Source organism: Manihot esculenta, chromosome 12 (assembly GCF_001659605.2).
Source record: "Manihot esculenta cultivar AM560-2 chromosome 12, M.esculenta_v8, whole genome shotgun sequence".
NCBI classification, from domain to species: Eukaryota; Viridiplantae; Streptophyta; class Magnoliopsida; order Malpighiales; family Euphorbiaceae; genus Manihot; species Manihot esculenta.
In genome coordinates, this window is record NC_035172.2 from 36639377 (window position 1) to 36653488 (window position 14112).

Here is a 14112-nt window from a genome sequence, read left to right on the forward strand (position 1 = left end):
AAAATCTTATTCTCTAGTTTTGCTGTTTGGTAATTATTTTTAAAATTTATTTTTAAAGTGAGATAGTAAAATCTTTTGAACCGTAAATGCTATTAATTTAATCTTTTCTTCTATAAATACAATGGTTTATAAAAAAGGTTTTTAGAAGTAATGGGTAAGTAATGCTATTGTTTTGATAAAGAAAAATAAGGCTTTTAATTGGGAGAAATTTTTTGTATATATAAAAGTGAAAATAATTAAAGTCTAATGCAATTGTTAAATGTATCTATAATAATTTATCATTTACGGTAAATAATTAAAATTAATTGAGTTTATTATTCACATGAATTATAGAATTATACAAAGAATAAATTGATTTAGAAAAGAGTTTTTTTTTGTATAAGCTTCATTTGATGATAAATATATTTTAAAAAGTTTTAAATTCGAATTAAATCCCTTGTTTTTTTATAAAAAAGAGCTTTTTTTTTCTTTAAATTCATTGATTTTTATAAAACAAATTAATTAAAAATTCCGAAATTTATTTTTTTAAACCTAATATTTTTCATTTACCCGTTTACATTAATTTTTTTTTTTTTTTTTTTGTTTTTGGAGAACGTCCATTTGATTATATATATGTGTGTGTAAAGTTGCCAGTTTTTGTTCTTCAAACGTAAATTTTTGCGTCCCCTTCGAGAAAGCGACTCTGCAATTCGTCTTCACCTTCCTTAGAGCAGCGGACTTTTATATAAGGTAAAGCTCAATTGTCCATCTTGCGCAAATGCACAGATACATCTCAAAATTGTCAGCGTGCAGTTCTTCATTAATCTTACCCTAATTCTGTAGGTAAACTTAATCCCACCCATCTGTCCCCCTTTGCCCCCATCCCAAATTTTATGGGTTGTCTTGAGTTGATTGTTTCATTGTTTATGCCTTTTCATTTTTATGCAACTGCTTTACTTTGCACTCCATTTTGATGTATTGTCTGTTTTCTGCATTTCTCATGGGAGAGAATGAATCCGTTTAAATTATAATTGGCTTTTGTTTCTTGCTATTAATATAATAAGAGAAGACCATGTGTAATGACTATGATTGCATGGGATTGTGCAACTTCTTGAATTTTTTTGCCAATTTTATTTGAGACTTCATTTTTATTTTTTAATTCTTCGATTCCTAATTATAGAATCCATTGATAACTTTGCGTTAATGTTGATAAAATGAATAGATTACCTGTTAATTAGTTGTTTCTTACAGAGGACTGGGTTTGCTTCCTTTCTCACCACATATACCAATTTCTTATAGGTTTTTGCTTTCCTTCGTTTGCTGCATTCATCATCTCAATCCACAGCCAGGTTCTTCACTCAATCCCTCATCTCCTCCATCTATGCTTATTGCTGGCCTAAGTTATAAATTAATGGTTGAGTTCTCTTGCTTTGGGCTTTCTTTTATATATTTTCTAATATTATACGGAGACTTCTGATTGTGAATCCTGTTTTCTTATGATTTGTTGGCACGGGGTCTGTGTTCTGTTTCTTTTGCAGTGAAGAAGAATTGGGTTTTACAAGGTGGGGATACCTAGGAAAGAGAAGAAGTTGTCCTGCCCACAAGGTATTTGTATGTTTGTCTAGCTAGGCATGGGCGAATCTTTAGGCTTATAGCTGTTTGCGACTGTATTTTCTTTTTCTAGCTATGGTAATGGATGCTATTCATTTGCTTAATCAATTAATTGATTTTTTTTAAAGAAAAACCTATCTTTGCTTACTGGCCCTTCTTATTGAACCCTAGCGTTAATTGGATGGATCAATGATAAGTTTTGCTGGATTTTCATGATGATTTAAAAGTTTCTGATGTTGAATGGAATGGGGTAAATGTGATTATTAGTTCTTCATGTCATGTAATAATCTTATGCTGAATTGATGATTTCTTGCTCTCATATTTGTTAGGTATTGTCTACTAGTACTTGTTTTGCTCCATAGCTCCTATTATTTCTGCTTTTGAGGCTTTGCACAATTTCCCAATTGCATGATGGTTCAGCCCATGAGCAGCACCACAACCTGCACTGCCATAATGAGACAAACATCATCGTCTTCTTCCACTATCACCACCACTGTCACCATGGAAAATCCTGGCCAACAACAGCAGCAACAACAACCTCAATCTCTGGTTTTGCGGCTAAATGTCTGTTCGGATGGGAGTGAGGAAGGAGGAAGTAAGGGTAAGGGGGGAGTAATTCGGAAGAAGAAGAAGGTCACTTGGAAAGAGGGCACTGTTGACAATGAGTTCATGAAGAAGAAGAGCTCCAAAAAATGTTGCATCTTCCATAAGGAAAAGCCCTTTGATGAAGATTACAGCGATGATGATGATGATCATAATCATGATCACAAATCTGATGGCGCCTGTTCTTCCAAGGGCAATTGTGGCAATTTGAATTCAGTGGCTGGTTGATTGCATTTTTCTTTGTAAGTATTGAAATGATTTCTTTTAACAAAACAAGTATTGGGATATTGATTACTGTTGATATTAATTGTGTTGGTCAATATTAGCTTTCTAATATTTGGAAATGTTTAGGATTTTGGATTCCTTAACAAAAGATTTTCTTCCTGAATCTTTTATTAATTTAGCAAAATTGATTTGATGTTTGTTCAGAGGTTTAGATTACCCATAATGGCTTTAATTTGAATACAGCTTGCTCGTAACGGTTTAGCTTAATTCAACAAATTGATATTGGCATTCAATGGGAAGTCAATCCACCTAAAATGGACAATGGCTGAATCGGCATAAAAAAGAGAGTTTAATGGATCTTGTCTTGATTTATCTCAACCGCAAACGTTTTTAGATACAAAATGGACAGAACATATTTAAGATTAAGCCCTAACGAAGCAATGGGTCTCCATGTCTCAAGTGGGGCTCACTACGCCTGCCGACACTGAAATTATTCATTTCATATTTTTTATTTATTTTTATTACATAGAACATCTCATATCATCTTTGCATTGCTTTTATATGCTTCAGAATCATCTTAAATTTTCATCATCGGACTTTTCACTACCTCGGATATGTAAGTTCCCGGGGATAGCAAAATTTGGGGTTTACAAGTACCCTGCTTTATTATTATTATTATTTAAAAAAAAAGATGCATAAATTCTTTAGTTTGTGTAAAATTCTCATTCACTGCATCTTCTCCTTTGTTGACACTGGCTTCACTGTTTTCTTTCTTATTTTGAAACTTGAAATTTCATTAGTAGTTATCTGTAATTTGCATTTATTGCATTTAAAATTACAGTCTTTGATGTGTTCAATTTTTATCAAATGAGGTTTTGAGAATGAGATATGCCGTATTTTGTTAGAACTTATGACTTCTTCCCCTTTCTTGGGCCTAGCTCTTCCATGATATGCTCTCCTTTGTGACACTCACCCTCTTTGGTCTCTGACTTTGGTTATGAAAATTTTTTTACTAAGATTTTGGCCCTTGATTTTGAGTAGAAATCTCTAACTTTTGGTTTTCATTTTCTTGAAATTCCTTTTGCAGGATTTCTCATGTGTCTCTAGCTTTATTAATGCCAAAGATTCTTATGATAAATAGGGAAGTTGACAGTTTCTGGAATAATTCTATTGGGAGTTGTATTTTATTGTTATGTATGGTTATAATGCAAGTGGAGCGATGCCTATGATTAGATTGCTAACAACTGTTATCCAAAGCTCAGTATGATATTAGAAGAGATGAGTGATGGAGTTCAATATGGCACTGTAAACCTCATTTGTTAAGTAGTTTATCATGTCCAAAGGGCACTTGAGATTGTCAGCGCTTTTTCATGTTGGATTTGGTTTTGTTGTTATTTCAAATTGTATGATTTAAGTTGATAGAACCATTTAAACATGACTGATTTCTAATGTGAATAAATAATTAGTTAGTTACCGTTGTCAGCAAAAACTTTGAAATGGCATTGAGAAGTGGAGTAGATGAGCTACGCTGACCAAAGATGAAAACTTTGATCATACATTCCCCCTCCTGATTTAGACTTTCTGGCTTGATTTTTGTATTCATCCAGAATGTTAATTGTTTTTTCACTCGTTTGGTTGAAAAAAAAAAAACAAAGGAAGACAATGTTGCAGGCTCAGCATCTCAAATGTATTGGTATGATTGGTGTGATGTGAGTAGCTACTATTATGCTAAAAGTTGCTACAAAATGGTGGGTGGTAAAGGTTGCTTGCTAATGGATTTTTCTACACAACTGATTGACAAGTAAACTTCCTTGCCTTTCTTTCTGAGATGGGATGAGATCGCAGATGTTTATAAATAGCGATTGCAGAAAGCAAGATGATTATAAATAGCGAATGAAAACAAAATCAAATAATTTTTTTTTTTATAAATGGTCTTCATTTTAAAGAAAAAACTAATTTAAGGAAATTTATAAATTTTGGTTACCAAAGTCCTGTACATGTTTTTATATATACGTATGTTAGCGTGTGTAATTTCTATTTTTAATATTTGTACGTATTTTGATTTTGGTGATTTTGTTAGTGAGTTCATTTATTCCAGTTTGATCAAAGATGTTGGAATTGGTATAGAGGAAGGATGGGGAATTCTTTTGGATAGCCTGCTGTTACAGTAGGGAGGCCTTATATCTCAGAGGACATTGTGCACTTATTACAAAACAATCCTCCGAGGATCGACCAAGCAAAATGAATTTTTATTTTTAATTTATTTTAAAAAAAGAAGATTATCTTTTTATATTTGTTCCCGTATTCTCTGCTATGATTTTTTATTATGTAACTAAAAAATATTTCACCAACGCTTAGTTATTAAGATCAAACAAGAGATGCTCACTAATAACTAACTGTTCATCTTACTGTGCCTAAGTAGATGGAAGCTCTGGAACAGAAAGGGATGTTGCTGCTGCTGATAATTATTTATTGTGTTTAAGAAAATCATTTTTAAAAAATAATAATAATAAAAAAAAACTTGCTGTTGCTACTGAGTTGTGCAATGCGCAGCACAACCATTATTTATTTGTCAAAGTCAAGACTCCATGTTAAACCACGAGTCACGCTGCTCGGCTTAAATTGGAAATTAAATTTAAACGATGATTTTAGTTGTTCCCCTATTCTTCGTCTAGCACCAAATATGTCTTCCATACTCCCAATCATCATCTATCTATTTGCTCTCTTCACCCACTCCCACTCCCAATCCCAATCCCAATCCCAATCCCAATCCATTTCTTCCCCCACCATATGCATCATCGGCAGCGGCATCGCTGGCTCCTCCCTTGCTCACTTTCTCCGCAGTTACTCCCCTCCCAACTCTCCGTCTTCCGCCGCTCGTATACTCCTTTTCGAGCGAAACGACATCGTCGGAGGCCGCATGGCCACTGTCACAATCTCCGGTGAGACCTTCGAGGCCGGTGCCTCCATTCTTCATCCATTGAATTATCACGCCTCCAATTTCACTAGATTGCTTAATTTGAAACCAAGGACACCTCCCACTTCTGAGAGCTCTTTGTCTCTGGGTATTTGGAATGGTAGCAAGTTTGTGTTCAAAACAGTTACTTCTCATTCTAAGAATCCGTTTGTGCAGAAGATAGTCTCCTTTGCTAATTCTCTTTACATGTTATTGCGCTACGGCTTCTCGCTTTTCAAAATGAACAGCTTCGTTGAGGTTATTTGTACTAATGATGAGTTTATTTTCGTTTCTTTTGTAAATAAAAAACAAGCTATAGGTCATTGTTGTTTGTGATGCAGGTTACTGTGAATAAGTTTTTGAAGTATTACCAGAGCTTTGAAACGAGACCCACTTTCGAGACTGTAGATGAGATGCTTAAGTGGGCTGGTTTGTACAATCTAACTACTTGCACTTTACACGATGAATTGGTGAATGTTGCATTGACTCCTCTATTGGTTCAAGAACTTGTTACCGTAAGCATCGCAACGTTGTTTCCTTCAAATTAGCCTGGCATTTTCTTAGTTATAACGCTCTTTTGATTCATATTTTATTTTCTTTCCTCATTCCTATAAAAGTCACTTCGATTCTAAAGTAATAGAAAGCCTTGGGTCATAAAATCAAATAAAGAAAATTTTGAACTTGTATTTCTTTCACGATCTTGAGATGGAGAAAAGGAAAAAAAAATCCAGCAAATTATTAGAACCGCTGCTTTCGTTGTACTTGAGAAGCCTGAATACACGTTATCTAATAGTGGAAGGATCTAATTATAGGTTAGGGTCTTTGGGAAATGAGAGTTGAACTGATGAGGATGGGAATTGGGAAGATGCTCCAAATGGAAGAAAGGAGAAAGGAACTAAAGAAAATGGACGTGAATCAGATTCTGTTTTTTATATAAAGTAATTGTTTGCCTCGGTAGCTTGGGGGGTCATATTTCTAACCTCCTAGATAAAGGGCTGAAGCATTGTTGACAGTCGAGATGGTGTGATGATCAGCCATGCTATGATCATGGTGAGGCAATTGGACAAGCGAGAAGGTCATCTTTCCAAAAGTCAAAACTTATATGGGTGTTAGCTCAGCTCATAAAATTAGAAATGAGTATAAAGAAAAAAGTAATTTCTGTTTAATTTTTCCTTGAATGTGGGGATGCCTCTCCATACATTTGCTGGTGGAATTTTCTGTTAAAGTTCCAATCTTTTGCAACCAATTAATTTTTAATAAACTTCAGAGCGTACAGATTCTTACTTGTCCTGTTGTCAATTCAAAAGCACCAGCTTCTTTTTTGTTTTTTTGTTTTTGTTTTTGTTTTTGTTTTTTTTGTTTTTTTGTGTTTGTAATCGACACTGGGACCTCAGTTGTTGTTCTTAATACAGCATGATTTCTTTGTGCATAACATTGTTTGTCTTAGAACCTGCTTAAAGCTATACTCATTCGTGTTGGATATTGTAAGATTTTTTGGTGCCCACTTTTCAGATTTGTGTGCAGTGATTCAGTTGCAACTGATCAAAAATTTTTGTTAGCCAATCAACACGGATTGGAGTTTCATTATCAAACTGAAATAGAGTGAAGTACAGTATATGCTTGGAGCTTCTGGAACAAGATCCTTATTTATTTTGTGATATGGGATGTGTTGAATAGGCTTTTGGTCATAGTTGGTGATCAAGAGGTTTCTTAATGTAAGAAATTTTTAGTTGGTTTGGTTTGAAGGCTTTGATAAGAAGGAAGTATTCACTTGCTTTTTTTTTTAGTAATATGTGGCATTCTTTGGAGCATAATATGGTGTGCATATAAAAAGTTATATTTGCTTAGACATTTTAAATTATTTCAAAAGATATGTCTATGGTTACATGTCAGGACATTTTTTTTAAATAATGACTATTTTACATATTGGCTATATTGTAATACCCAAACTTGCTTTTTCTTCCTTCTCTTCTTCTTTTAAATTTTTAACAAATGGAATTTACCATTTATATTTGCTATATTTGTAACCCAAATTCACATTTTCTTCCTTTTCTTCTTCTTTTTAATGTTTTAACCTTGTTTTGGAATTTACAATTGCTTCTCATAGAAGGCTATGTTCCTTCTCTGTTGCCAGATGCCATCACAGCAGCATTAATGAGCAGAAAAAACCCATTCAAAAAGTATTTGATTAAAAAAAAGGGGCAACACTCTTCAGAGGCTTTGAGAGGATGAATATTGCATCAATTTTCCTATTTGATATTGTTAATAAACACCTAGCTAGTGCATGGCATTGTCACATGGTTATGAAGGCATTTAGGAATTTTTTTGTAAAAATTTCCATGTGGATTTTCAAATTATTGTCAATTTGAACATATGTTGTGATTGCACCAAGACATAGCCCATAGGATATGCTTTAACAATTGAAAAATTCTATGATTTATGATTACGGGTAACTCAATCGTTGGAATTTAGTTGTCCTATTACTTTTTCATTAGCATAAATTTAAAAAAAGGAAGATAAATTGCTGGACTCTATCAGTTCTTGTATTTGTTAGTATAACAGTATATAAGGAAAAAGGAAAAGAAAACAGCAGAAAAGGGGAAAAAAGATACTGTTGTTCTCAGCTTGTTTGTCAGCAGCAAGGAGAGGACAGATTTAATTTTTTACAATAAGTATATCTTCTTCTTGTCTTTGAAAGAATGTGGCATACATGATAACTGTTTTTCTGGGTTGGTCATTTTTCACTTTCAAACTGTATTTTTATGCATGTTTTCAATTTTTGGCCAAAAATGGAACCAATAAACATCATATTTTCTCAACTAGAGAGACTCCCTTTTGTTTGAATTCTTTTTTCATTGTCTGGAGAGTCTGTTTTGGTTCAAAGATAAGAACAAGACAAATATCATTTATTGCAGGTAGGCAACGGTATCTGTGTCCTCTTAGCAAACAGTTCCACACTGGCATGTAATATTATGTTAAAACTGAAATTTTGCTGACCTCTTTGTTTCTCGAGTTGTTCTTTTATTGAACTTGTCAAGGCAGAAGCACATGCAGCAATGAAGTAGAATACTGGTTCTTGTGCACTCTGAAAACTGAGAATGTTGTTGAAACTTATTGACATTATGCCAAAATTTGGAAATTGATCAGAAGTGGAATAGTTTTGTTGACAAAAATGTTATTACAATTTGATATTTTGTTGAATTATGTGCAGGTCATTACAAGAATTAATTATGGTCAAAGTGTTTATATCAGTGGACTTGCCGGAGCAGTTTCCTTGGCAGGGTCTGGTGGAGGTTTGTGGTCCATTGAAGGAGGGAACCGGCAAATGGCTAGTGGGCTAATTAATAGATCAGATGTTGAATTGCACCTCCATGAAGAAATATATTCCATCTTTAATCTGGGGGAATATTATGAGCTGAGCTCTACTAAGGGAAGGAGTTACATGTGTGAAGTCACAGCTATTGCTACACCACTAGATGAGTTGAATATTCAATTTACACCTCCAATATCAATTCCTGAGCGTCATTTACAACACACACATGCAACTTTTGTGCGGGGCCTCCTAAACCCTGTAAGTATCCTCTCAATTATGAATATTATAGTACCATTGAAACTTTCCATTAAAGAAATGCCTAATATTTTTTTATTGTTGTTTCACCTACAGCATTTCTCTGCATGCTTTAATAGATCCTATTTCCTTTATTACAAATTCTGATGTTCTACTGTGTACGAAGGGATACTTTGGCCTGCAAACTGTATCAGAAATTCCAGAACTGGTGGGCACCATTGAGGAGCCTGACCTTCCATTCTCAAGCATTTCTGTTCTCAAGCAACACAATGAGACTGATATGACTTACAAAATATTCTCTCGGAAAGCAATGCCTGATTCATTACTTGAGAGCATTTTTAGGTAGCGTTTTCAACATAGTGGAGATGAAACATTAAAAAGTTCCTTGAAATTGCATAAATAGCGTTTTCAGTTTCCAGAAGTTGTTTTATGCCATTGCAGAATATGCTTATTATTCCACTACTAACGCACTTCTAGTAAAATCAATATAGCTTGTAATCTGGGAGGATCTGTGATAATGACACTAGAAGTCTTACAAGAAAACTTATTAGGACTTAATTTTAAAAGGGGTATACATTTAGGACTTCTGGTGCCATTATCACAGTGGGGATTCAATTTCACTTCATGGCTTCTAAGCTTTAGGCCTTGCTTAAGACCCAAGGCATCCCTGGCAAAGATGTATTCAACATGATGCAGTTTTAAATTTTTGGTTTATCCTTGCAGAAGGAGAAAACAAATTTAAAAGACTTTGCATTTAAGCTTTTTGTCCTCTAAACCCAGTCTATAGTCACCTCTAGACTGCACCTAGGGCCAAGGATAGAACACCCTTGTTAAACTACCTATAGAAAACCTGTTTTAACTGTTATGTACTGATAATTTACTGTTGCTGCTTACAGTGTGAGGAAGGAGACTATAAGAATAAACTGGGCTGCTTACCCTCATTATAAAGCTCCTGAAGTATTTGCCCCTTTTATTTTGGATGGTAAGCAGTTGTACTATGCGAATGCCTTTGAGAATGCAGCTAGCACCATGGAAACAAGTGCCGTGGCAGCTGAGAATGTAGCACGACTCATCCTGTCCAGACATTTCGGCGAGGGATCCTCAAGGTCATCCAACTTAATGAGCTCCTTTTCTGATGATAAGTTGTTGCATTCAGATTTGTGATTGAAATGTGTAAACACAACGGGGCTGTGAATAAGGTAGGAGAGTGTAAAAGGGTTCTTCTATAATACACTCGGATACCCAGGTGTCGGTGCCCCGTTTGAGACAAAATCACCAGTAAAATTTATAAGATCTTATGGTGTGAGCAAAGAATTGTGTCAAAAGGCCTTTGAAGTTGTATCAAAGGATTTCGGATGTTGTGCCAAATGTAGAGAGTATGACATCAGAATACCTATGTGGTTACTTTGTTAAATAAAATTCTACTTAATCAAGCACTCGACTTTCATTTTTTCAATTTATTAAATTTAAATTAAGTTTAGAAATTAGTAAAGTAGGGAAATTGAAGGGGGAAATGATAAATATTTAAGTATTTTAAAATTATAGGAATTTAAAAAGCTTTTCTAAGTAATTAGGAGTATTAATAATTTATTTAAGCTAAAAAATAATAAATAACTAATGAGTTTTAACTTGTTCGTATAATAGTAAAAAAAGAAAAATAAAATTGTAATAAATGTATTTTATTTTTCATGAAATTATAAAATAGAATATACTGTTTTCTTTTTAACTCATTAGTTTAATTAAATTTATATCTAAAAATTTCACGATGAAAAACGAACAAAAAACATACTGGTTAAACAACTCAGATTTATAATTATTATTATTATTATTATTATTATTACTATTATTATTATTACTTAAAAAAACACCTAGGCCTTTAAACGACGCACCGCCGCGTGTTTCAATTTTTTTACATTTTGAGTCGGGTTTTGAGTTTGGCCCGTCAGGCTTTTTTTTTTTCGGGTGTGGGGTTTAGCTCCAAAATGTTTACCAAAATGCTGTTAAAGAGCGGAGACTAGACTAGACGGACAAAAGAGAGAAACAAGAGAGATCATTAGCAATGTCTGGCAGAGGAAAGCGGAAGGATGACGAGTGTGCATCGGATGATAACTCGGAGGGCCACGCTCCTCCCAAGAAATCTTCTAAGACTGAGTCTGCTGACGACTCTGACGACATAGTCGTTTGCGAGGTGCGAGTTTCTTTTGTTATTCCTCTATTTATGCACGCCATGGGGTGAATCTAGGGTCTATGATTATTTTTCTTGGTTTCTAGATATCAAAGAACAGAAGAGTGACAGTGAGGAACTGGCAAGGAAAGGTCTGGATAGACATTCGCGAGTTCTATATCAAAGATGGCAAACAATTGCCTGGCAAAAAGGGTACCTCTTTTATCTCCCTTTTTTCTTTAGGGTTTTAATAATATTTTAATCTAAATCAGACTTATGGCTAGGGATGTTCCTGGTGATGCTGAGCATAAACTGGTGGCAACTTATGTTTCGAATTCGATAAGACTTTTACTGACGTTTTAACTGAATATTGATTTGTATAATGTAATCTACCGGGTGTCTCAGTTACTTATGGAGGTTTCATCTCAATATTCCATACGATTTAGCAATTTTAGTTAATCATAGTTGAAGTCATACGTTTAAACATAGTTGCTAATATAGTTTTATTATACTTACAAGTTTTAAGAAGGAAAAGAAGGGTCCTTCAAATTTATCTTTTCAAAGTTCAACTTCAATTAAACTATGGAAACCGAAGATGTTATGATTTAACTTTTGATGATTCTCTGTTCAGTGCACTAACATGTGGACTAAGATTGAGAATAAGGCAATAAGACAATATATTTAGGGTTTATCTAATGGAATGTTCTTTTCCATGTGTGCAATATGTGCTAATGTAAATCTTTGAATTCTTAGTCCTGTATGTTTTATGAATTTGTCTATAATTGTGAATTGGATTGTGACTGAACTGAATGAAGGCAAAACATGATTCCATTTAATTTTTATCTAAAGAGATGCCCAAGATGTTAGAGTAATTAATTTGATGAGGTACATTTTACCAAGGTGATCTTAAGGTGAATTTGGAAAAAGAGTTGATTCTAGTGGTGAAGGCATTGATGAAATTATTTTGGTGAGAGCATTGGGTTGCATGGTAAAGTTGTTTCTTTTGACTTATCTAGATCTTCCTTTACATCAGTCAGGGAAAAATCTGTATAGGTCCTTACAATGGAAACATTGGGGAAGAGGCTAGCAGGATATGAAAGGCCATATACCCTTGAGGACACTCACTAAGATTACATGCTTTTATCCTTGTACTTTGTTATGTATCCCTTTTCGCAATCTTCAGTTTAATGACAAAGGGAAGATTTCTTACTGCTAGTACAGAAGAGCTGAAGTACATCTGTATTGCATGCAAGTTGATCATATATGAGGGGATGGAGGTTCTTTTATAAAGCATGGAACAGAGAAATGTTGGGTTCTGTTACAGGGAGCTCATTTCTTTGTCGAAGGCTTTGGTTGATGATTGATGTTTAAAAAATTTTTATTGGCTTCTTTAACCAAACCCAGTAATTTAGTTTTCTTCATCATGCTTGAGAAAGGTCAGGTTATTGATTCTAGCTGTGAAATATGCTATTGCTAAAGCATTTCATTACCACTAATATGATGAAGCCAAAGGCCTACATATTGGCATCAGGGCCTGCCTACTGTCTGTCTTAGCAGTGTTGTTAGATTCGTATGACTGTCAATTCATTAGTCTAGTGATATGAGTTGTGAATCAGGAGTAGCTAAGAATCATAAAAGAATTGCATGAACTAAATCTGGAAGTATTAAATGTTTATTACCTTTTAGTAAAGCTCATAGGAAATGCCTATGTGTATATTACTTTCAGATGATTTTTCAAAAGTTGTCTAAAGCTTACAATTTCATTCAATTCTCGATTCTTGATCAAAAAATTATAATTTTGAATTTTTGATTCTCAATTCGACAACTGTGTCTTAGTTCCTTGCTTTTCATCAACAAGACCTTGAGTTCTGTTAAATTCCCCCCACCTCTGAAGCTAGTTTTTGGAGGTGATTTAGGCACAGCCCATTTCTTATTAGGTCCTTTCATAGCTGAACTCAGCCGTAACCTATACAGTTTGTTTAAGAAGCTAAATTTTCTCTTGCAGTTATATGTGCAAGTTAGTAGTTTATATTCCTTGGTTTAATAATCTCATCTGAAGGTCTACATGTTGGGGAATTCCAGCATCATTAGGTTAGCCATTAAGTGCTTTTTTTGCTTTGGAAGCCTGGGCAGTGAAAATGATTTGCACATTTGGGTTGAGGTAGATAAGAAAAGGGGAAGAAAGAAATCTCATCATTTTTTTGGTTATTATTTTTATTTCCTTTCTTTATACCATGCCTTCAACATTCTGACACGCAGACATGTTTGTATTTTGATCCAGGTATATCGTTAAGTGTGGATCAGGTACAATCAATCAAATTTGATGCTTTTTCTGAATGATTCTAGTTTTAAAATAGTTGTTTTGATTTTTTTTGCCAGATAGTTGTTTTGATTTGGTTTTCTTCTTGTATAGTGGAATGTACTCAGGGATCACGTTGAAGAAATTGACAGGGCACTTGCGGATTCTTAGGATCGTTGGCGATGGCGGTAGGTTGTAGTTCCAAGGATTTAGGTTCTTTTTGTTTTGTTTGCAAGGATGTGGGATATAGTAGGCAGATGTCCTTTCTGTATTTGCTTGAAGTTGACAATTACGTTTTGCTTAGGCTATTAATCATGTAGTGGCATGTCAGAATACCATTTGACTAACGTATAGCCTAGTTGTGTTATTAATTACTTATCAGTGTTTTTGCCTTGATATGGTTGATGTGTCTCTGGATACTAGTCGTCTACCCCAGCGCCCAAAGTTTCCAGCAGCCACTTCTCAGAAATTAACATAAAATGCAATGAAATGCCCCATGCAGGAACTGCGAATAACCTATTGGAACTTGGAACCACGGTGAGCATTGAGGCTCGATTTCATTTCTTTTTAAGCAAAAAAAAAAAAAAAGTAATAATAACATTATAGGAATCTTGTATTAAATTAAATTCATTTAATTGTATTAATTTTGCACAACCTAAAAAATCTCGTGCTGGTGGTTGTGCATCTTGTAAAGACAAGGCCAATTC

At 34.3% G+C, this 14112-nt stretch overlaps 3 protein-coding genes and 1 long non-coding RNA gene across 5 annotated transcripts; all 4 read left to right on the plus strand.

Moving 5' to 3' along the window:
• Window positions 1–595: 595 nt before the first annotated feature.
• Window positions 596–2002, plus strand: LOC110627344. Of its 2 annotated transcripts, none has more exons than XR_002489875.2 (4): window positions 596–729; window positions 1279–1328; window positions 1518–1584; window positions 1920–2002. It is a non-coding gene; the product is annotated as an uncharacterized LOC110627344 (long non-coding RNA). The 2 variants fall into 2 exon arrangements; XR_006347983.1 differs by lacking the exon at window positions 1920–2002 and adding an exon at window positions 1762–1913 and having other exon boundaries at window positions 1518–1668.
• A 41-nt stretch (window positions 2003–2043) lies between these two features.
• On the plus strand, window positions 2044–2421 carry LOC110627676 (protein phosphatase 1 regulatory subunit INH3). Its single transcript, XM_021774019.1, has one exon. It carries the CDS (start codon window positions 2044–2046, stop codon window positions 2419–2421), a length of 378 nt encoding a protein of 125 aa, XP_021629711.1.
• Window positions 2422–4948: 2527 nt separating this feature from the next.
• LOC110628401 (farnesylcysteine lyase) lies at window positions 4949–10375 on the plus strand. Its single transcript, XM_021775045.2, has 5 exons — window positions 4949–5632; window positions 5716–5889; window positions 8586–8945; window positions 9109–9284; window positions 9839–10375. Exons 1-5 carry the CDS (start codon window positions 4964–4966, stop codon window positions 10104–10106), a joined length of 1647 nt encoding a protein of 548 aa, XP_021630737.2. The 5' UTR covers window positions 4949–4963; the 3' UTR covers window positions 10107–10375.
• Window positions 10376–10904: 529 nt separating this feature from the next.
• Window positions 10905–13801, plus strand: LOC110628261 (RNA polymerase II transcriptional coactivator KIWI). The gene is made up of 4 exons (XM_021774837.2): window positions 10905–11130; window positions 11214–11319; window positions 13388–13410; window positions 13520–13801. Exons 1-4 carry the CDS (start codon window positions 11002–11004, stop codon window positions 13574–13576), a joined length of 315 nt encoding a protein of 104 aa, XP_021630529.1. The 5' UTR covers window positions 10905–11001; the 3' UTR covers window positions 13577–13801.
• Window positions 13802–14112: the final 311 nt, after the last annotated feature.